The 21,762-nt window shown below is 42.9% G+C and overlaps 2 protein-coding genes and 1 pseudogene across 2 annotated transcripts; all 3 read right to left on the bottom strand.

Moving 5' to 3' along the window:
- Positions 1-6,011: 6,011 nt before the first annotated feature.
- Positions 6,012-7,787, bottom strand: LOC108080897 (UDP-glycosyltransferase UGT5-like; annotated as a pseudogene).
- Positions 7,788-8,161: 374 nt separating this feature from the next.
- LOC108080964 (UDP-glycosyltransferase family 303 member B1) lies at positions 8,162-9,804 on the bottom strand. Its single transcript, XM_017175878.2, has 2 exons — positions 9,522-9,804; positions 8,162-9,459 (listed from the first exon to the last, which is right to left on the bottom strand). Exons 1-2 carry the CDS (start codon positions 9,778-9,780, stop codon positions 8,186-8,188), a joined length of 1,533 nt encoding a protein of 510 aa, XP_017031367.1. The 5' UTR covers positions 9,781-9,804; the 3' UTR covers positions 8,162-8,185.
- A 285-nt stretch (positions 9,805-10,089) lies between these two features.
- LOC108080947 (uncharacterized) lies at positions 10,090-14,296 on the bottom strand. Its single transcript, XM_017175858.3, has 4 exons — positions 14,038-14,296; positions 12,349-13,712; positions 11,490-11,793; positions 10,090-11,424 (listed from the first exon to the last, which is right to left on the bottom strand). The coding sequence occupies exons 1-4, from the start codon at positions 14,279-14,281 to the stop codon at positions 10,100-10,102; spliced, it is 3,237 nt and encodes a 1,078-aa protein (XP_017031347.2). The 5' UTR covers positions 14,282-14,296; the 3' UTR covers positions 10,090-10,099.
- Between the last annotated feature and the right edge of the window lie 7,466 nt (positions 14,297-21,762).

The raw sequence follows: 21,762 nt of genomic DNA, 5'->3' as shown, positions 1-21,762 counted from the left end.
TTGAAGCCGGACAATTAACGGCGCGCCGGCAGGCAGATGGAAATGAATTTTTCACGCAGCCGACTAATTAACAAAGCCATTGCACAAGCCGATAGCACACACTTAGACACTTAGTCGCAGTATAAGCGGAGTAATTAAGGGGGAATCTTTAGCAGGGTAGTGCGAGTGCCATTAATTAATCGCTTTCGGAGTCTGGTGACCTCGTTGCCTTCTGTTCTCGCTCCGACTGCGGATTTAACCAAGCGCAGATCGTAAACAAAAGAATGCCGCGCACTGAGCAAATAAACCTCGAAATGGAGAATTAAAAACACAGCACACAGAGCACTCATATATTACTTCTGTTCACGAATTCATATTTTCATATATATTGTGCATTCTGCCGGCGAGCGGCTGTCTGTTGTTCTGAAAGTGTGTCACCACACGTTGTAACTGTCCGTATATTTGTCAATTGCCACGGAATTCGACAGTTAAGCCAGAAAATGCTTAAAGCCTTTATTATGCCCACTGAAAAGTCTAGCAATGAGTTCACGCTCAGCCCATTTCAGGAGACGACAACAGACTAATTAAAACAGCAACCTTTTTGAACTAAATAGGTCGAACTTGCATTACAACATTAAGATTAACGTGTTGTTTATAGGCAATGGGTTCGAGATCCGCTCTCTGACCTGCGAGTAAATATTTAACTTGATTTAAGGAAAAATTACTAGATTTAAGATTTTTTTTCTGTAAGTGCTTCGCCAAGTGAAGCTGGTGAAAGGCAGATTCAGCAGGTTCTGATTTTCTGACGTAGCCGCCTTTCAAGGACAACGTCTGGTTTTCACTGCACTGACGTCAATAGGTTCTTTATTTTCCAGGTTCGTTAATTCAGGTGAAGAATGTATGGGAATACAAACATAAAAATATCTGCAAATGCAGGAGAAGACATCAACAACCAAAAAAGTTGCCTTTGTTAAGCAGTCAATACAAAAGGAATATATCATTATTTATGGCATATACGCTCCTGAAATCTATAGAAATTTAATAATAATCACTTAAGCAAATAATCACATCATACCTTCTTGTGAGCGCTGGAAAATATTTGATCAACTGAGTTTGCCAAACACATGAATTGCTAATAGCCAAATATTTTTACTTCAAATTATTTTTTAAATAATATACTGCACTGTTTGTTATTTAAATATTAATATTTATTTTTCTTGACTCAATAAACTTAATAATAAATCCCATGAATAATTTTGCAATTTTATCATTACATCGATTTGGAAATTAATCATAACTAAACAAAATAAGCATTAATTTTAACTTGAAAATATTTTCTGTGTTACTTTTTATTAGGTAAATAAACCTCTTTACCCAATTTAAAATAAAGAAGTAGGAAAACTAACTTCAGAAAGCCAAAGTTTATATACCCTTGCAGTTTGCATGTACCAAAAGAACTAATAAGATATATTCATTTTATAAGGAATTAAATGATTTATTACTATTTTTGGGAAAAATCAAAACTTAACAAAAAAGGAAGCTAACTTCGGCACGCCGAAGTTTGTATACCCTTGCAGATTAGTTTCGATGTTTATATTATAGATTTAAATGCTGAAAACACTCACAAAACAGAGTTTCATTAAAGTTTACCTATACTTATTATGTTTACAGTTTGACAGTTTCAGTTTTACATTCCCAGCTTTACATATTTTATACATTTACCGATCGCTTCTATGGCAGCTATATGATATACTTGTCCGATTTTTATAAAATTTATACCAAAATTCTAGAATAATAAAAAAGCTTATATCTGAGAGTAGATAAACATACGTTGAAAAACAACGAAGCTATAAGTTTTATACCCTTGCAGGGTATTTTATTTCCAGTCCGAAGCTCATTACGCATAGGAGTCATTTCCGACCCCATAAACCATATATGTTCTTGATCAGCATTAACAGGCGCATCTTTCTGGCCATGTCCGGCAAAAAAAATTTTTTATCAATTTTTTCAAAATTTTATAAGGGGTTACATCATTAAAATTCTCAAAATTTGATACAATTTTGAATTTCTAACTAAGTATGCAGATTTGTTAACCTTATAAAAACTAACATAACGCCGCTTTCCGAATGCAAATTAAGGCATTTTTGACAGAGTTATGCCTTTTTTAGTTTTTAATTTGCTATTTTTCTATGTTCAATTACAGAATTTCCATCGTCATTGCCATCGCCATCGCTCCTAGTCATCAGTATCAGTAGACCTAACACCCACCCCGGACAAGAACCAAGGGAAAGGACCAACGACACACGCAAAAGGATGGTGGATAAGGGATGGGAATGGAGGAACAGGGATCAGGAATCAGGGATAAGGAGAGAGCACCGCCAGTCAGGTCTGCCGGCTACTTTTACAACAACAGCAACGAACACAACAAGCAACATTTTAATTTTAAAATACTTTATTTTATTCTTTGTTAATGAACCTAAATAAAAACAATGAAATACATTATTTTATATTATTTTGTTTTATTTTATTTTTCCTATATAAGAACAATGAAATGAGCATCACTGGCAGTTTGTGAGATGCCTATAATTTATAAAAAACCCTCATAAGTGTATTTAAATTATTTTCTTAGTTTTTTTGCCGCTTTAAAAGGCGTTTTCCTAATTTTTCCTTTATTTTCCTGGTTCAAATCAAAAAGTAAAAAAAATGCATACTTTTAGGCATTTTTAAATATTATTTGGTAATTTTTGCGGCATCTTTTGGGCTGAATTTTTAAGTCTTTGATAAAAAATATAAAGGTATACTTTTGGGCGGGGATGAATGCAGGTCCACGTATTTTCCGTTTATTTTTCTGGTTTAAATCAAAAAGAAAAAAATTGCCCACTTTTAGGCATTTTAAAATATAAGTTCGTCATTTTTGTGGCATCTTTTGCGCTGAATTTTTAAGTCAAATTCAAATTTGGCAGTTAAATTCAAATTCAAATGTAGAATTTTTTACATTTTTTTAAATATTTTAACTGCCAAATTTGAATTTGAATTTAACTGTCAAATTTGAATTTGAATTTAACGACGATCTGTTTCAGTGTGCCCAGGTGCAGTTGTAAAATAACACCTAAATTTGGATTCAAAAGGTTTGAGTCTCCGCTTACTTGCGGCGGCTCCTAAATGGTTCGGAACTTGGACTTTTTATAACAGTTTTCAGTTGCTTGCTGCTGATTTCTGTTCGCCTGTTACCCCAAGTTGGGAAACGGGCAATTTGCATGGAAATGTTCGGAAATTTGGATGGGCTGCTGTAGGGATGTTTTTGTAAAAAGGTTGTTGTTGCCTTCACGCTGTTGTTGTCGGCAACAAATAGGTATAAACGCATAAAATGAAATATAACAGTTTATACCAATTATTATTTTTGCCCAAAAGTTTTTATAACAGTTTATACCAGTTTTCAGTTGCTTGCTGCTGGTTTCTGTTCGCCTGTTACCCCAGTTTGGAAAGCGGCCAATTTGAATGGAAAGTTTTGCTCACTTCCATCAGTGATGCTCACTTCCATCAGTGATGCTCACTTCCATCAGTGATGCTCACTTCCATCAGAGATGCTCACTTCCATCAGTGATGCTCACTTCCATCAGAGATGCTCACTTCCATCAGTGATGCTCACTTCCATCAGTGATGCTCATCTGCATCAGTGATGCTCATCTGCATCAGTGATGCTCATCTGCACAGTGATGCTCATCTGCACAGTGATGCTCATCTGCATCAGTGATGCTCATCTGCATCAGTAATGCTCATCTGCATCAGTGATGCTCATCTGCATCAGTGATGCTCTATTGGGACAAAATGCATCTCTCTAACTGCCAGTGATGCTCAACTAGCTATTTTGCATTATTGGGACAAAATGGCATCCCACTAACTACCAGTGATGCTCATCTAGCTATTTTGCCATATTGGAACAAAATGGCATCTCACTAACTGCCAGTAATACTTATCTAGCTATTTTGCATTATTGGGACAAAATAGCATCTCACTAACTGCCAGCAATGCTGATCTAGCAATTTAGCAATATTTGATGTTTTTTCCATTGTCCACCGCAAGAATGCCCTTCTATTGAACCTGTTTAAATTATCCCACCCAAAAAAAAAAAACCTCATACTCCTCATAAGTCAAAAATAACAAATTTTTAAAGGTTTTTTATTTACTTCAGCTTTAAATAAATAAAAAAAGAAAAAGTTAAGGTATGTGGAAATGTTGGTGGTCGTTTCCAGTGGTTTCGGCCCTCGTCGTGCTGCCTCAGCACCTGGTCCGCTTCTGCTCCTCCTCGTCCTGATCCTCCTTGCCAACGCTCTCTGTCTACATTTGTATGGCAGCTATATGATATAGTCGTCCGATCCGGCCCGTTCCGACATATATAGCAGTGAGAGCATATAGAAGACTATATGCAAAGTTTCATTCAGATAGCTTTAAAACTGAGGGACTAGTTTGCGTAGAAACAGACAGACGGACAGACGGACATGGCGAGATCGACTCGGCTGTTGATGCTGATCAAGAATATATATACTTTATAGGGTCGGAAACGTCTCCTTCACTGCATTGCAAACTTCTGACTGAAATTATAATACCCTGCAAGGGTATAAAAATACCATAACTTAGCCAAAAATGTTTTTAATTCTATTTGGAAAGTAGTTTTGTGCTAGTTTTCATTAGACTAACAAATCAGTCACCTTTACAAATTTATGAAACTAAATTTTTTGTCGATTTTTGCGAGTTTTAACGATGTAACCCCTTATAAAATTTTGGAAAAATAGAGAAAAAATTTTTTCGTGCTCACGTAGTTAGAAAGATGCGCTTGATTATGCTGATCAGGAATATATATGGTTTATGGGTTCGGAAATGACTCCTTCACGGATTAAAATCATAATACTCTTCAAGAAGACCGGTAATATTTAAAATAAATGTATATTTATCCAAATTGGTATATGGTAATTTTTCAGATAAATAAAAATTTTTGAAAATATTCAGGCCTGCTCCGGTAATCGTAAAATTTTTTCGATTTCGTTTTGGGCGAAAACGAACCGTTTTCGTTTTTAGCTGCTCCGGTTTTCGGCAAATTTCTGCTATCGGATGTTTCGTTTTCTCATCGTTTCTCTCTGCTCAAGCAGCTAACTTATGTTGTTGGTAATAAGCAAACAACGTAAATTACTGCCTATTATATTTACAATTGCCCTTTTTCTAAGCCAGAAAAAGGAAAAAAATGGTAGAATTAAGCAAATCCAGGCACCTAAGATGCTGCCACACTTTTCACAGTTTTAATTCCGGTGGTCTCAAATAATTATTTGGTTAATTTGGACCATTTAAGTAATCACATTAAATAGCATTAATTATAAACAACCATTTTGGCGGTCCTTTGAAGTTATTAATGTATTCATTTATATTTTATAAGTATTTTTAACTGGCTGTTTCGTTCCAAAAACAATATGGCAACCTTGGCGATAACTTTTTGCGGTGAACTTATCGACCTATCGCCAAAACGAGAAAACTGGTTGAACACGGCAAAAATTTTGTTGTCAAATCTGAGGTGGGGTCAGAAATAAATTTTTTATAAAATAATTACCTGTCAGAATGATCTTGTGGTGGTGTGGAATAAACATCAATAGACCACTGAGTAAACTATTTTTTTCCTTTTGTAAATAAGATCTGATTTCATATAAAAAAAGCCATTTAGTTTTCATTCCGGCCAGAAAAAGGTGCCCGTTTTTCAAATCGAACAAATCTTTCGATTTCGATTACCGGAGCACCAATTTCTCGTTTTCAAAAACGAAAACGAAAAATTCTTGCCGTTTTCGATTACCGGAGCAGGCCTGATTAATTTACTTAAAGACAAGACAACATACGAGTGGAGACTAAAGGTATACTACAAAAAATTATACAAACGCGTTTTAATTATCTTTATGTAAAGCATACTTTTACTATGTATAATAATGTATACTAGCAGAGAGTGTTAGCAGTTATTTTAAGAGTACATAATACTGTTAACGTATCTGGGACTACGATTCATTACCATTCATAATCTGTATGTAGGCTCTCTGTCTTTCCAAGAGGCGACTTTGTGCTTCGCGGTTTCCCTGAAATAACCTGAAGCCGAGAAAAAGCAGCACACCCACGACAAAGCCAACTCGAAGGGCATAGGTCAGCAGATAATCCAAGCGGTAGTACTGAATCATCGAAATGCCATCCTTATTTAGGCGAATGTGTTTGGCATCGCGGTGCCTCAGGGCGTACTCTGTCCACCAAACAGCCGTGCTCAAAGGACTCATTGGTCTGTCTCTGAAGGACTTGGACATTTCCCTTGCTCTGGAAGCATATTTAGGGTTCTCGAGGAGTTCCTCAATGGTATTGGTCAGGGTATCTGCGTTGAGGTTGTTGGTGTCCAAGACCTCGGCCATACCGCACTGCTTAGCCCGATGCATATTAGTAAAGTGGTCGAAGAAGAAGGGCAGTCCGAGCATTGGAACTCCGCTGTCTATCGCCTCCATCACGCTGAGTAGTCCTCCTTGGGTTATGAACAGCCGGACATTGGGATGGGCCAGCACTTGGCGCTGCGGAACCTTGGCTATGACATATATCTTGTTCGTCTTATTGGGCGTCGTCAAGTCCTCGTTCTTCCACACAATCCTCTGCTGGACCCGGGAGAAAGCCTGCAGGAGCGGTTGCTGCATGTGGTCCGGCAGATATTTTGCCAATATATCCAAACCCATTGAGAAGTAAATGACTCCGTGCTCCGCCTCGTCCATAAATCTCTGCAGCTCCTCACTGCACGGCTCCGGGGTTTCGCTGAGGTGCAATCCTCCTACATCGATTATACTAGGCACATTGGCTCGCACCCTTCTCATGCTGAAGTGACTGTTGCTCAGGATAACCGAGAACCTTGACCTTAAGTCCTCGAACGTCTTCGAGGAGTAGCCGAAGTACTTCTTAAAGATGCGCAGCTGAGCTGGTCGGATGATCAGACTCTCCAGCATCTTTTCTTCGGTGATAAAAATCCAATTGTAGATCATGCTTAACAAGGAGGTGTCCATCATATAGCCTATCGGGGAAATGGGTTCGTAGACGCTCGGTGCCGGATTGCCCGCCAGTTCCTCTAATACCCAACTTCGGCGCACACAGGAGAAGCCCATCAGAGAGGCGTTGTAGTACTCGGCCAGGCCGTAAAGCGCATCCAGATGGGTGACCTCCACCATGACCATATCGAAGTGCTCGCTCCTATCCTGCAACATCCGTTGAATGCCTTCGTTGCTTAGGATAGCTTGAGAAATATTGTAAAGCATTGAAGAGGCCAGCTCGCCCTCCGTCCACTTGTTTCGGAAGAAATCCATCAATTGGTCAGTGTCGATCATTTCTGCAGGAATAGAAAGCCGGAATTAGTTGCTAAATAATGTTATTAAAGGAAGTTTTTTAGAAATAAAGCTGAAATTAGTTCTAAATATATTGTTACCTAAGTTTTTTTACAGCTGAATTTGTGTTATTAAAACTTAAATTTAATTTAATGTAAACATACAAAGAAAACGTAACAAAATTTGGCACTATCTTATCTTTGGTAGAGGGTTCCCCAACGCGGATTGTGACTAACCTCTCATATGTTGGTTCAGCTTGGGCACTCGTATGTGTCTAGCTCCCTCGATGTTCGACAACAGGCATTACCACCTGAAAGGGTGAGCTATGGCGGAAAGTAAAAACTGCCAGGATGTTGGCCGTTGCTGCCAATTTTGGACACAGGAGAAAAAGCAGGACAGGCGCACCAGCCAAGCACAACCGAGGCGCATTTTGACGTCTGCCGTCCGCTCATGACGGAATTCGGTAACTAAATAAATTCAATCTAATCTAAATTGCGCAAACATTTCTAAAATGTATGAGCTAGCGTAATAAAATAACGTATAACTGCTTAGAATCTATTCGCTTTGGTGAAATAGGGCGATTGGGTTTGCACCTTCTCAATATCTACAATGTTGTTTTGAGGTATCAGCTGTTTCTCTAATCTTCCAAATATAAATCGAGCCGGTAACTGAGTAATAAGCAGCAACAATTGTAGCATTTTGGGAGCAAAGAAGTTGCAAGTCACCAATCTGAAATCTGTAAATTCTTTCACATCACTTTATTGACATATTTATCTTCACTAAAATTCAACCACATCCCTATTACGTTTATGTTTGTCGCGATATGTTTAAACCAAAATGTATCCTAAAAAAACCACAGATCCAATGACCAGTCCAAATCGAAGACCGTATGTCAGCAAGCAGTCTAATCGATAATACTGCATCAGTGAAATGTCCCCGGAATTAAGGCGAATAAGGGCAGCATTCCGGTGCCTCAGGGCGTACTCCGTCCACCAGACTGCAGTCTCCAAAGGACTCAAGGGTCTGTCCCTGAATGCCTCCGACATTTCCTTGGCCCTTTCGGCATATTTAGGGTTCTCAAGAAGCTCCAGAATAGTGCTGGTTAGTGAATCTACGTTTAAATTATTCGGATCTAGCACCTCAGCCATTCCTGCTACTCGCACCTGATGTATATTGCTGAAGTGATCGAAGAACAGCGGCAATCCGAGCATAGGAACTCCACTGTACACCGCCTCTACCAGGCTCAGCATCCCTCCTTGAGTGATGAAAAGTTGGACATTGTGATGGGCCAGTACCTGACGCTGAGGCGTTTTTGCAATCATATATATTTTGTCCGTTTTGTTAGGTGTCGTGGAGAGCTCGTTTTTCCAAACAACTCTCTGCTTCAATCCAGCGAAAGTCTGGTGAAGTACTTGCTGCATATTGGTTGGCAAAAACCTGATATGGATATCCTGACCCATGGAAAAATAGATGACCCCGTCCTCCGCTTCGTCCATAAATCTCTGCAGTTCTTCGTCACACGGTTCAGGAGCTTCGCTTAGATGCAGACCTCCAATCTCGATAATGTTAGGCACATTGGCACGAGGCCTTCCCAAACTGAAGTGGTTGTTGACCAAGAAAACAGAAAACCTGGCCCTCAAATCATCGAATTTCTGCGAGGAGTAGCCGAAGTACTTCTTGAAGAGGCGCAACTGACCTGGTCGAACAATGAGGTGCACCATTAGTCTCTCCTCGATTATGTATATCCAATTATAAAACATGCTGACCAGGGAGTGGTCCGTGAAGTAGCCCCACGGAGAAATGGGTTCGTTAATGCTTGGTGCCGGATTGCCCGCAAGCTCTTCTATAATCCAATTTAGGCGGTAGGAGGAGAAACCCATCAGGGTGGCATTGTAAAACTCGCCCAGCCCATTGAGAGCGTCCAAATTACCTCCTTCTAACAGTACCAGGTCGAATCGTTCACTGCGGTCCTGGAGCATGTGTTGTACACCATCGTCGCTGAGTATATCCTCTGACATATTGTAAAGCATAGCCGCGGACACCTCATTTTCCAACCATTTGTTCTTGAAGAAGTTCATTACTAGGTCGGACTCCAATAATTCTGACCAGATTTACGACAATATAAGATACTGGTAAGCAAAAGGCAAGAAATGGCTTACTCACCGTGCATGTGTTGGTTCAGCATGGCCACTCGTATGTGTCGTACTCCCTCGATGTCGGCCGGCATTCCAACGGGTGTTATCATGGTCACATTGTGGCCACGATCGACCAACGCCCTCACCAAGGGCCGCACCACCTGGAAGGGAGAGGGCTGCCAGTAGGGAAAGACACCCAAGATGTTGGCTGCCTGCGAAAGGTCCCCATGAAGATCCAGGTGTAGGTACAAGCACAGGTAAACCAGCCAACTACAGCCAAGGCGCATTTTCACGATTTCCGTCCGCTCATGTCGGAGCTCTATCCACAAATGAACACAATCTAATCAAAGTTGTGCTCTTGAAAGCTTCAGTTCGATATTCGAGTAGAATCAACGAACTTAACTGATATGGAATGCACCGACATGTTTAATTTAAAAAGAGATAACACTTTGTATTTATCAACACAATTTTTACCGTGTTATCACTAAACTTTTGTAGGGTATTTTAATGTTGACCTCGAGATTATATTAAGTTATTTTATTTTTTAATGATAACTGATAATAACATCAGAAATACAAAAGACTTTAAGCGCATAATAACAGTTAATCACATTATTGGTAAGTTTATTGGAACATGTCTCTGATTATCATGATGACTTTGAAACCACATGTAGACTAAGAAGATTATGGATCCAACGACCAATCCGAACCTGAGACCATAGGTCAATAGACTGTCCAATTGGTAATACCGCATCAATGAAATGTCCCCGGAGTTGAGGCGAATATGGCTGGCATCCGGGTGCCGCAGGGCGTACTCCGTCCACCAGACTGCAGTCTCCAAAGGACCCATGGGTCTGTCCCTGAAGGATGCAGACATTTCCTTGGCCTTTTTTGCATATTTTGGGTTTTCGAGAAGCTCCAGAATAGAGCTGGTTAGCGAATCTACGTTTAATTTATTCGGGTCCAGGATCTTGGCCATTCCAGCCTGTCGCACCTGGTTTATATTGCTTGAGTGATCGAAGAACAGAGGCAGCCCTAGCATAGGAACTCCACTGAACACTGCCTCCATCACGCTCAGCATACCGCCTTGACTGATAAAAAGCCGGACATTGGGATGGGCCAGCACATGGCGCTGAGGGGCCTTCGCTATCATATATATTTTGTCCGTTTTGTTGGGCGTCGTGGAGAGCTCGTTCTTCCACACAATCCGCTGCTTTAGTTTGGAGAAAGACTGAACTAGTGGCTGCTGCATATTCTGCGGGAGAAAGCGGACTAGGATATCTAGGCCCATTGAAAAATAGATGACACCATGCTCCGCTTCGTCCATGAAACTCTGCAGATCTGCATCACACTGCTCCGGTGTTTCGCTAAGATGCACACCTCCAATCTCGATAATGTTCGGCACATTGGCTCGAGGCCTTCCCAAGCTGAAGTGGCTATTGCTCAAGATAATCGAGAATCTGCTACGCAATTCCTGAAATGTCTCGGCCGAGTAGCCAAAGAACTTCTTAAAGAGACGCAGCTGAGGTGGTCGGACAAGGAGGTGAACCAGCATCCTCTCTTCGTTGATGTAGATCCAATTGTATATCATGCTGACAAACGAGGTATCCATGGAGTAGCCCAGTGGAGAAATGGGTTCGTTGATGCTGGGGGCCGGGTTGCCTGCCAGATCCTCTGTATTCCAGTTAAGGCGAACAGAAGAGACACCCATCAGGGTGGCATTGTAGAGCTCCCCAAGGCCGTAGAGGGCGTCCAGGTTACTCATCTCCAGCATGACCATGTCGAATGTTTCGCTCCTGTCCTGTAGCATCCGTTGGACGCCATCATCGTAGAGGATAGCCTCCGACATATTGTAGTGCATTTCGGATGCTAGGATGCCTTCAGTCCATTTGTTTTGTAAGTAGCCCAGCAATAGGTCAGAGTCCATTAGATCTGCAGGATACATATAGATTCAATTACTAAATATACATTATTATATTATATTATATTAATTTTACCCTGCATGCGCTGGTTAAGCTTGGCCACGCGTATGTGTCGAACTCCTTCAATATCGGCCGGCAATCCCTCGGGTGTTATCAAGGTGACATTGTGACCACGTTCGACTAACGCACTCACCAAAGGCCTTACTACCTGAAATGGAGAGCTGTGACGAAAGGGAAATACTCCAAGAATCCTGGCTGTCTGTATGAGTTCCAGCTTCTGATGCAGCCATAAAAACACTAGCCAAGCACAGCCGAGGCGCATTTTCACGCTTTTCGACCGCTCATGTCGGCGCTCCGTTTTGAAATGGCACAATCTAATCTGGTCTCAAGAGCCCATGAAAGTTCCAGTTCGATTTACAAGCTAGAACAGATAATGTGCTGATAACTTAAATAGTTAAATGATAAGAAAAGCTCGCTGATTTGTTGATATGTAGTTATTGTTACCAGTAATTTGTTTGTCATGGCGTTTATATTATTTTGTAATGTTTGTTTTGTTATGTAAATAATTATTAATAATATTTAAAGCTTATGTAATATACAAATTAAATTATAAATATTGCAATGCCAAGAATACATATATTACTTTACATTGCATAAATTATTTATTGAGGTTTCTTCTTCTTAAGTGGGTATCAATTGTATTTGAAAACGCCGTAGCTCGGAATAATGGGCAACAACAGTCGGAGTACTGCGAACAGCTGATGTGATAAGATACTAAATCGTGGGACTGACTATCAGCTGTCGACTTGCGATGAAACGTATGCTATGAATTGAATGTTAACAAGTGGTATCTTTCTCTTAACGGTATATTTTCCGACCTTTATTGAAATTTTATATTGTGGCAATATTTACTATCGCGTTACACCTACGTCTATGTTGCTGTTTCATACCAATCCAGCGGCATTCTTATCTGGAAAAATACCCTCTCTCTTTCCACAAGGCGTCTCTGCCTGTCGAGATATTTTTGGTACAACCTATAGCCGAGAAGGATTATTGATCCGGCGACTAATCCAAGACGAAATACCACGGACAGCGCAGTTTCCAGTCTGTAGTACTGGATCAGGGGAATCTCCTCCACGTTGAGGCGCATGTGGGTGGCATCACGGTTACGCAGTGCGTACTCCGTCCACCAGACTGCCGTCTCCAGAGGACTCATGGGTCTGTCCCTGAAGCACTTGGACATTTTCTTGGCGCTCGCTGCATATTCTGGGTTCTCCAGCAGCTTCAGAATTGTGCTGTTCAGAGTGTCTTCGTTGAGATTATTGGCGTCCAAGACTTCGGCCATGCCGGCTTGCTTCACTCGGTGCAAATTATTAAACTGGTCGAAAAACAAGGGCAGTCCCAGCATTGGCACTCCGCTGTTTATGCCCTCCATCACGCTCAGCAGTCCGCCGTGGCTTATGAACAGCCGGAGGTTGGGATGGGCCAGCACCTGGCGCTGCGGTGCTCTGGCTATCACATATATGTTGTCCGACTTGTTGGGATTAATGGAGTACTCGCTTTTCCACACCACACGCTGTTTTAACCGAGAGAACACCTGCAAGAGTGGTTTCTGCATGTTTTCCGGCAGAAACTTTACGAGGATTTCCAGGCCCAACGAGAAGTAGATGACTCCGTGCTCCGCCTCGTCCATGAATCTCTGCAATCGCTCGTCACAGGGTTCCGGTGTCTCGCTAAGGTGCAGCCCTCCCACCTCGATGAGATTGGGCACATTCGATCGAACCCTTCCCATGCTGAAGTGACTATTGATCAGAATCACCGAGAACCTGGATCTTAAATCGTCCTGCATCTCCGCCGAGTAGCCAAAGAACTTCTTGAAGACTCGAAGCTGGGCAGAACGAAAGACCAGGCGCTCCAGCAGCTTCTCCTCGGTTATATAGACCCAATTGTGCCATTTGTTGATCAGGGAATGATCGAGGGCATAGCCCATGGGCGACACGGGCTCGTATACACTCGGAGCGGGATTTCCAGCCAATAAATCGATGTTCCAGCTGGTGGTCACACAGGACAGCCCCATCAAAGTGGCATTGTAGTACTCGGCCAGGCCGTAGAGAGCGTCCAGATGACTGGCCTCCATTAGGATCATATCGAACCGTTCGTTCCTGTCGCGTAGCATTTTTTGGACTCCACCATCACTAAGAATGGCGTGGGAGGCGTTGGCCAGCATTGTTGCGGACATAACGCCCTCATTCCATTTGCTTCGAAAGAAGTCCAGGAATTGGTCAGACTCCATTATATCTATCAGACAAATTTAATAAATAAATTGTTTGCCTAATAAGAAAGGTCATGGAATACAAATTTATTATGAATATAATTTCGAAATGTATTTTTAAAGGGTTTTTGGATATATTTTGTTACTTATAGTTTGAACTTTATTTAATCAGTTGAGAAATCAATACGCGTAAAACCACATTTCTACGATAATGGCCAATCAATGGTTTGCAATTCTCAAGACTTTTTTGAAAACATTTTCCTTTTAGAAATGTAACATTTAAATAGTACATTATTAATCAAAATCCAATTTCTTTAGGTTTTAATGACGCCTACGCTTCAAGTGACTCACCTTGCATAAGCTTGTTCAGCATTGGCACTCGTAGATGACGGACTCCCTCGATGTCTGGAGGCAAACCCACGGGTGTTATCATCGTGATACTGTGACCCCGCTCCACTAGAGTCCTTACCAAGGGTCGCACCACCTGGAAGGGTGAGAGCAGGCGGTACGGGAAGATGGATAGGATATCGGCTGCCGGCACCACCGCCAGGTGTACGAGCAGGTGCAAAATCAGGCCGAGGCAGCCGGTGCGCATTTTCACGCTTTACGTCCGCTCATGCCGGAGTTCTATGCCAAACTGAAAGCAATCTTATCTGAGCCCGAGCACCCATGAAAGTTCCAGTTCGATGGCCGAGCAATAATAATAAACTAGCAGAGTTATCAGCAAATTTAGATAATTTTCGGGTTTCAAACTGATAGCGCAAGAAAACGTTCTTATCGAATCAGCTGCTCACCTTCCCGCCAAAGGGGAAATTTTTTTTAAAAACATCCCTTTATGTTGTCCTCTTCTAAGGTTTACTGTATATCTGTATCCTTTTGGACTCTCTAGTTCGCATGCGCTGAATGAGCCATCTAGGGAGATTTTTCCATGAGACTTTTATTCCAACGCAGTTTGATTTGTACCACGTTTCCATAAATTGTTGCCATATATGGTACAGCAAATTATTCCTTTATAGGAATTCAAAATGAAGGATTTATGGGAGCTATGTAATATATAACTATAAGATTTTACTGCTGTAAAATATAAAAGATTTAAAATGTTTAATTTTAAAGAGAAAGGAATCTAACTTAGGCACGCCAAAGTTTGTATACCCTTTCAGTTTACAATTGATTTCTTATTAAGTATCTCCGTTTTTGGCCAAATGAAAAACTAATACTAATAAGAGATGTACAATAGATATATAGTTAGCCATAATTTATATAATAATTTTAGGGCAAACAAAACCTTAAAAATCGGTTCTTTGCGCGTTTTTTCTAAGTTAACAAATCAAATTTGCCAATTTTCACAAACTTAAAGATGTAAAACCTCTTATTAAATTAAAAAAAAAGGTATAGCTTAACCGACTCGGCATTTTATATATATTATTTATAGAGTCCGAAATGCCTCCATTAATGTTTATCTTTTGAATAAAATTATAAGGGTAGAAAAGCCATACAAATTCATTATATTTTTTTATGGTTTGGTTTATTGCTTATTTTGATTATTACGTTATTATTTAATTAAATAGTAAATTTGCCTTTCGTTATTTACATAAGTATGCATATGCAATGTGAGATATAAATGTTATTCCCTTTTCCGACACATAGTAACTCGCATGACCCCGCAAGAATGTCGGATAATTCAGCATTTAACCTTTTACTGCCCCCGCAGGTGAAGGTGTAAAATGCCATCGCTCTCCATTTGGCCGAACGCAGTCTATGGCCTCGTAAATGCAACTGTGCGTTTTATATTTTGACTATAACTCAAAGTGCATTTCAACGGCGCCTCTATTTGCATCCTGCATTCGAGGGGTGGATTCCAGTGGGTGCTGGAAGGGGTACTATATGTGGGCGCTGGTGCCGTTCAAACATGCATGAGTTGCACGAAGTGGGCGGCAAATGTTACCAGCCGGAGCCTAGAATGATGAAGAGGCGGGTCCTGGGACTGCAGCCGAGGTGAGGGTGCGCGGGCTGAGTCCCACGGGGACTGGCAGGCCAAATTAACTTAACACTCATAAATCAGCGTTAACGGCAACCGCAAAAAGCGTTGCATAAAAAATGGTTATGGGCCCTCTTTTCGGGACTCTCTTTTTGGAGTTGCTGTCCCTTTGACGTGGAAAATGGGATCGGTGTGGCAACAATGCATCGTTGCATTCCAAATAAACAGTTCTCGTAAAATGCAAGCGTTTGCATTGCTGAGTTGATGGCCGGAACATTTCTGATCTGCCTGCCAGCCGAGCATATCAGGCTGGGCCAATCGAGGTGATGGCCTCTGAGTCCCTAATACGCATTTGTCAGGGGGGATTAATTTCGATGGGCATCAGCTTCTATCCAGCCCATCACAAATCAAGGATCTTTCAGAATTTGGTAAAGTCTGCCTGGATTCCCTTTGCTCGATATCACAGCTTCGAATCCTGTCTGACTGCCGAAAATGCCGGGCATTTCGCCTGGTTACGCCGGGCAATTTGGTTCGGTTTGCCCGAAATTGCTGCCGTCAATTTTGGTAATTAAATTGTAGTGCTCAATTTGCCATCTTTTTAATCGGCATCCAATCATCGTTCAGAAGTAATTTAGATGGATTTCAGTTAGCAGTTTTTGCCCCGGCACCGCGCATACGTAATTGAGTGCGGCTCTGAAGGGTGGGGAAGCGTGCGCAAAAAATGGCCTCGATTGCAGCGGAATGCATAATAAATACGTACAGCGACAGGCGCGTAAACGCTTTCGACGGAAATGTAAATGATATCAATGCGGCAACCCGGGCTGGCAATATTTATGCGCTTTTGATTCGGCACTGAGAAGAAGTGCCGCGCACTAAATCACAATTTGCCGCCAACTGGCGATGACAAAAGCGGGCTTCTCGCCCTTTCTTGTCCTTGGGAAAGCCCACCGCAGCGGCAGCTGGGAGTTTGATTTTTTAAGGATCTTACTTGGCGTCTGCCCGATTGCTTTTTTCACCCAGCTGCCCCCTAGTATCGGGTGTAATTTATGCGAGCAAGCGCCACCGGAAGCGGAAACGAGTGCGGAAGCTGTCTAATTATTCAGCGGCAGTCGGTTAATGGAGCGTCTTACTTCTCGTCTGATTTTTGTGACTTGTTGCTGCGCTTTGCATGTTTATCGACTGATCCCTCGGCCAACTGTTGCAGACGCCGTTTAATTATCTTAATGGGACTATGCGGCGAATGCGCAATATTGACTGACGGAGGCGTGCAAATGTCGGCGGTCCTCGCACGCAAGGACAAGGGAGCCGAGTGGTATAAGGACATGCTGTCACATTGCATCAAGCACAAAACAATAAAATGCTCGCCGACCCAGCCCGGCAGGTGTCGCTGCCGTGATAATGTCAACAGCGGAAACAATAAAAGCCGCAGTTGTCTTTCGACTTGGCTGCGGGCTCCGCTCCAAAAGGACATCTCCAGGACATGGCGGAGCAGGAGCGAGAGTAGGAGTGCCTTCTTCAGATGGAGATAGCAGCTGACGGGCCCGGAAGAGCGGGGGGTGTTTAATGTGTCGTTCTGCTTTTCCGGCTCCTTTTCCAGAGAATATGAGACAGAGAAAAGTTGGCGACTTTATCTGAGACTAGGCCTGCTATAGTATTATCTTTAATATTTACTTAAAACATATTTTATAAAAAATTATGTAATAGTATAGTTTTGTCACATTTTACTCTTCTCTAAGCTAGGCTTATTTTAAAATATTTGTATTCTTTTTTTAAGCAAAATTTTGTTTTCTCTGTGTGTACTTATCTTGAGAAGCCAAACGTTAACTTGGCAATCTTATTAAAGGCCCCACCTATAGTTTCTGCAAATGTTTGCCATTGCTTTTCATTTCCGGTTGAGCCCAAAAGTTGTCTCAAAGGGTTCGGCAGCAGAGCAGCCTAAGCGGAAAGTTGGCCCAAAAGGCGGACTTGGCCCACATAAATTGCCAGATGCTGGTGGCAGCCACTTCACACGCCGCTGACAAGCGTCAGACTCAATAAATTACATTTTGCTGGCGGTGGCTCCGAGGCCCGCCTGTCAGTCCGTCGTCCTTGGGTCTGTGTGCTGGCCAGGCCTGCGGCTTCATAAATTGATGCTGGTACCGGGGCTAGGACCTTGAACCGCCGCCGCTGGACGGCCCTCTTCGTCCTGGAGTGGCCACTCCAGGGCCTGCCAGCTGCTCTCGAGTGTGGCCAATGCAACTTTAGTTTCAGCTCCAGATTGTGTTTGTTCCTGCGTTGTTTTGCGTTGTGCTGTGCGGCTGCCCGCAAAGTTCCGCTTCCACTTTCTAGTCGAGGGGAGGCAGGCAGAAATTAAAATTTATATGTCAAGCAGGCACAGCGGAAAGTTGGGTAGCAACTTTGCGGTCTGGCAGAGGCAGAGGCAGGGAGGCAGCGAACTTTTGTGCCACATTGAGCGCAATAATGCCAACAATAACAATATTACCAGCCAACCAGCGGCACCCCCGCCAAGGATAATGCAAACTAATGCCGAATTCGAATCCGCATCCACAGCCACCGCAGCAAGGTCGGGAGGAGCTGGTTGCCCCAGTGGCTCGTTTTGCTGCCATTATTGTTATTATTGGACTGCGACTGCACAAGCTAATGCAAATGCGATCCTCAATGGCCTTAAAGTGTCAGCTGCTGCGCTGCTCTTTGTCCTGCTTTTTGGCCTGCAAGGACTCTAATTGCCAGCAACAAATTCCAATTAGCCGCCCCAAATCTCCAGCGTGCAAAGCGGATGCAGTGCAGCCGGAATACAGAATCCCCCGGATTCAGTCCACTCGCCTGGCCGACTTTTATGAGCATAAGCGAGGCCAATAAACGCTCAACCTCATGCGATTATCGCCTCAGCTCCCCGAGCCGGAAACCCGGGCGGCCGGGGGAAACTGGGGAAAGTAGGGAAATTGGCCAAAACATCCGAAACAGCCAGAGGAGCTGGCTGCGAGTGCTGTGCCGCTGCTTTCAAATGCAGTTGCAGCTCTCGTGCCTTCCTGGCGGGTCCTTGCCAGCTTTTAAGCGTTCAAATATTTATAAAGCGAAAAATGTTATGTTGACGCGCTGGCGGCCACTTTGAGCTTTGAGGGTCAGAAGGAACTGGCTAAAGTGCCGAGAATTAGACCAAATGCGAAGCGAAGCAGGCTGTAAACATTTAAAATATATCTCAGAAAGAGTGGCTCATTCCACAGACAATAAAAAACCATCTCGATGAAATGATTTAGGTTTTACGTTACGTATTTTCCAGGAATGTGTTTCTCAACGTATTCATTTGAATTTATAGATATTCAGCAATTAATGAATTTAACTTTAAAATAATCATAGAGAACCAAATAATAATGTGCTTTTTTTGAATAGAAATGAATTCAAGAGTATGCAATCTTCGGCTTCCCAAAGTTAGCTTCCCTTCTTATTATTTATTTCAATTTATTACCCCGCCCCAGCCCAAGAACCCTCGGATATCAAGTCTAGACACACGCATTGTTATACATTTTAATCAACGCTGTCATTTATAATTCCGAGCTGCAGCCGCAGAATCCGATGCCGAAACCAGGGCTGAGAGTCCTCTGAAAATGCTCCTTCAAGCTGCGACAACAAAGCGAGCATGCATTCTAAATATTGCGCATACGCCGCGTTGAACATGCACACAACTGTCAAAGGGGGAGCTGCGCTGGGAGGAGGACCATGATAATGGAGGGAGCCGAAAGCCAAAGGAATATGCGGACTTTAACTAACTGACTACGACTATGACTGCAGGCAGTGTCGGCGCTGCGTTGCGGCATTAAGACCTCAGCTGAAATGATTACATGCCTGTTTAGATTTGTCAGTGGAGCGGAGCAGGGCCGCTGGCAGGCAGCTCATGTATTTCACAGTTGATAAATGATCAAATTAAGCATGGCACACAGCCGACCTACATGGCAGCCCCGAAACTGCCTGACGTAGTGGGCGGGACGGGCGGCAGGAGCAGCTTCTCTCGGGGAGGGATGGCGGGACCTGCAGCAGCTGCTTTAAACTTCTGCTCGGCATTGTCTTGCCACAACACTTTCGCTCCACGAAAGACGAAACAAAAAATACTCTTATAAAGGACTGGGACGCTTTTCCGACCCAAAACCCAGCCCCACCCCCTGCTTGATATGCGGTGCCTGTCTTCTGCTTTTGCTGCTGCTGCAACCTGCTTTACTTTTGCGGCATCTTGCCGCTCGCTGCCTCCTACTTTATGCGGCTGCCTGTGTGCGGAGGGGCCGAGAGATAAAATAACACGCTTCATGCTGCCTGGCACTAAACTATTTGGAAAAATCGTGCACGTTTTCATTTAGCTGAGTGCACGCGGCTGCCAGGGTTGCCAGCCAGCCGTCGGAGTGGAAGTCTGCTGCAGCCCACAGATGCAAATGCAAGTTATCGAGATTTATGGCGAATATTTTTTGGCCTGCTTATGCAATGCTACTGCCACACATAAATATCCATTTCGGAAGCACATTAAGCCGGCTAATGAATGGCCCGAGCCTTGACCCTGACTCGGAGGAGACTGCTCAGCATGGTCCAAACAAATGTGTTTACAATTTAATTGTCCAGCTCGAGACACAATCTGGGTCAACCGGTCGCCTGGAGCAGCTCCTGCCGAAACTAATTGCAATAATTAAGCCAGGGCTGGCAGTTTTAATCGCCAACATTGTGTCCGAGCAAACGGGGACCACAGGAAGTGACAAGTCACAGGCGAGTAATTGCAATTGAAACATGACTTCGGCTCAGTTGATGGAGACATTATGGCATTATCTATTATCTCTTTATTTAGATGCCATCGATTGGCCCATCAACGTCCAGTGAACCGGACCCGAATGGCTCTAATTGAATTTGCGGCCTTTGGCAGAGCATGAAAGTCGAAAATTGAATAGTTGTGGCAGAGTTTGCTTTGCCTGTGATTAATTCAATGAAGCTGTCCCATTTGTCGTTTTGAGTCTGCGCAAATTTAAATAAATAATTTGAGCATTTTTGCATGCAGTGGCAGTCGAGAGTGTTTTATTTGCAGCGGCCAGAGCTGTGAATAAAATCTGGGAGCCGGTCCGAAACTACCGTCTAACATTTCTCTTACTCACTGAATGGGGTATGTGTGTAAGCGTGCGGTTGGAGTGTGTGTTGGGGTGTGTTTCCTGCGGTTCCCAGAAAATGTAAGCTAACTGCCTGCTGTTGAATTTATTTGCGGTTCTGCAGCATCCCCTCCATCAACTCTTCACAGGAGCCGCATTTATGCATGTGTTGCGAGGGTGATAGGACGGGCTCCTTTCGGCCGCTGCCGCTGACAGTTTGTTGCCATTTGTGTCGCTGCAGAGGCAGCTGAAAAATGTACTGCTCACATGCCGGGCTTGAATTTAATTCGCCACACTTTCGGGCGTAAATTAAATTTTTGTCTTCGCCCGCTTTCATTCCATTTCACGCCCTATTAGCCTAGTCGCGGGGCGGCTTAAGCTGCGCATTATAAAAGCAATTTTGGCAAGTTTCGAGTTGCTTCAATTTTTGTTAGCGAAACTTTGCCAGATGCCTGCCAAAGTTGCCGCAGCGCTGCCGAGCAGCGCAGCTAATTGCATTTATGTACCGGAAAGCCAAAGGTATGCACATCTTGGGATCTTGAGATACTTTTAATAAATCCATAGACCTTCAGCACCATCAATCAGTTCTGTGCTGCGAAACTACAGCTGCCATTTCACTCCACTTTTAATTGCACAGCTAAACAAAACCTCTTATTTGGGTTTTAATTATGCAGGCACACAAACAGCTGTAGCTCTTAAGCGCATTATGCGTGTGGGCCAGGCCTGCGAAATCAGTCAGAGGGACAGACTGATTTCGCAGGGCAGCAGATATTTAAAATTCATATTCGTCGGGCTCTCGCATAATGGCGCGTATCACGAACACATTAAACCGCAGGCTGACATGTGTAAACATTTCAACCACAGGTGCACCCAGCTAAAAATCGCTGAATATTCCTAGAATGCTCTCCGACTGCAAATCCCTATACGGGGCGTATGCGTAATATTCGCTTGAAGTTGCGTATGCGCAATGTTCAATCACAA

This window comes from Drosophila kikkawai, chromosome 3R (assembly GCF_030179895.1).
Source record: "Drosophila kikkawai strain 14028-0561.14 chromosome 3R, DkikHiC1v2, whole genome shotgun sequence".
In the NCBI taxonomy this organism is placed as follows: Eukaryota; Metazoa; Arthropoda; class Insecta; order Diptera; family Drosophilidae; genus Drosophila; species Drosophila kikkawai.
The sequence above is the reverse complement of the archived record's forward strand: the minus strand, read 5'-3'. Positions and strand labels throughout refer to the sequence as shown.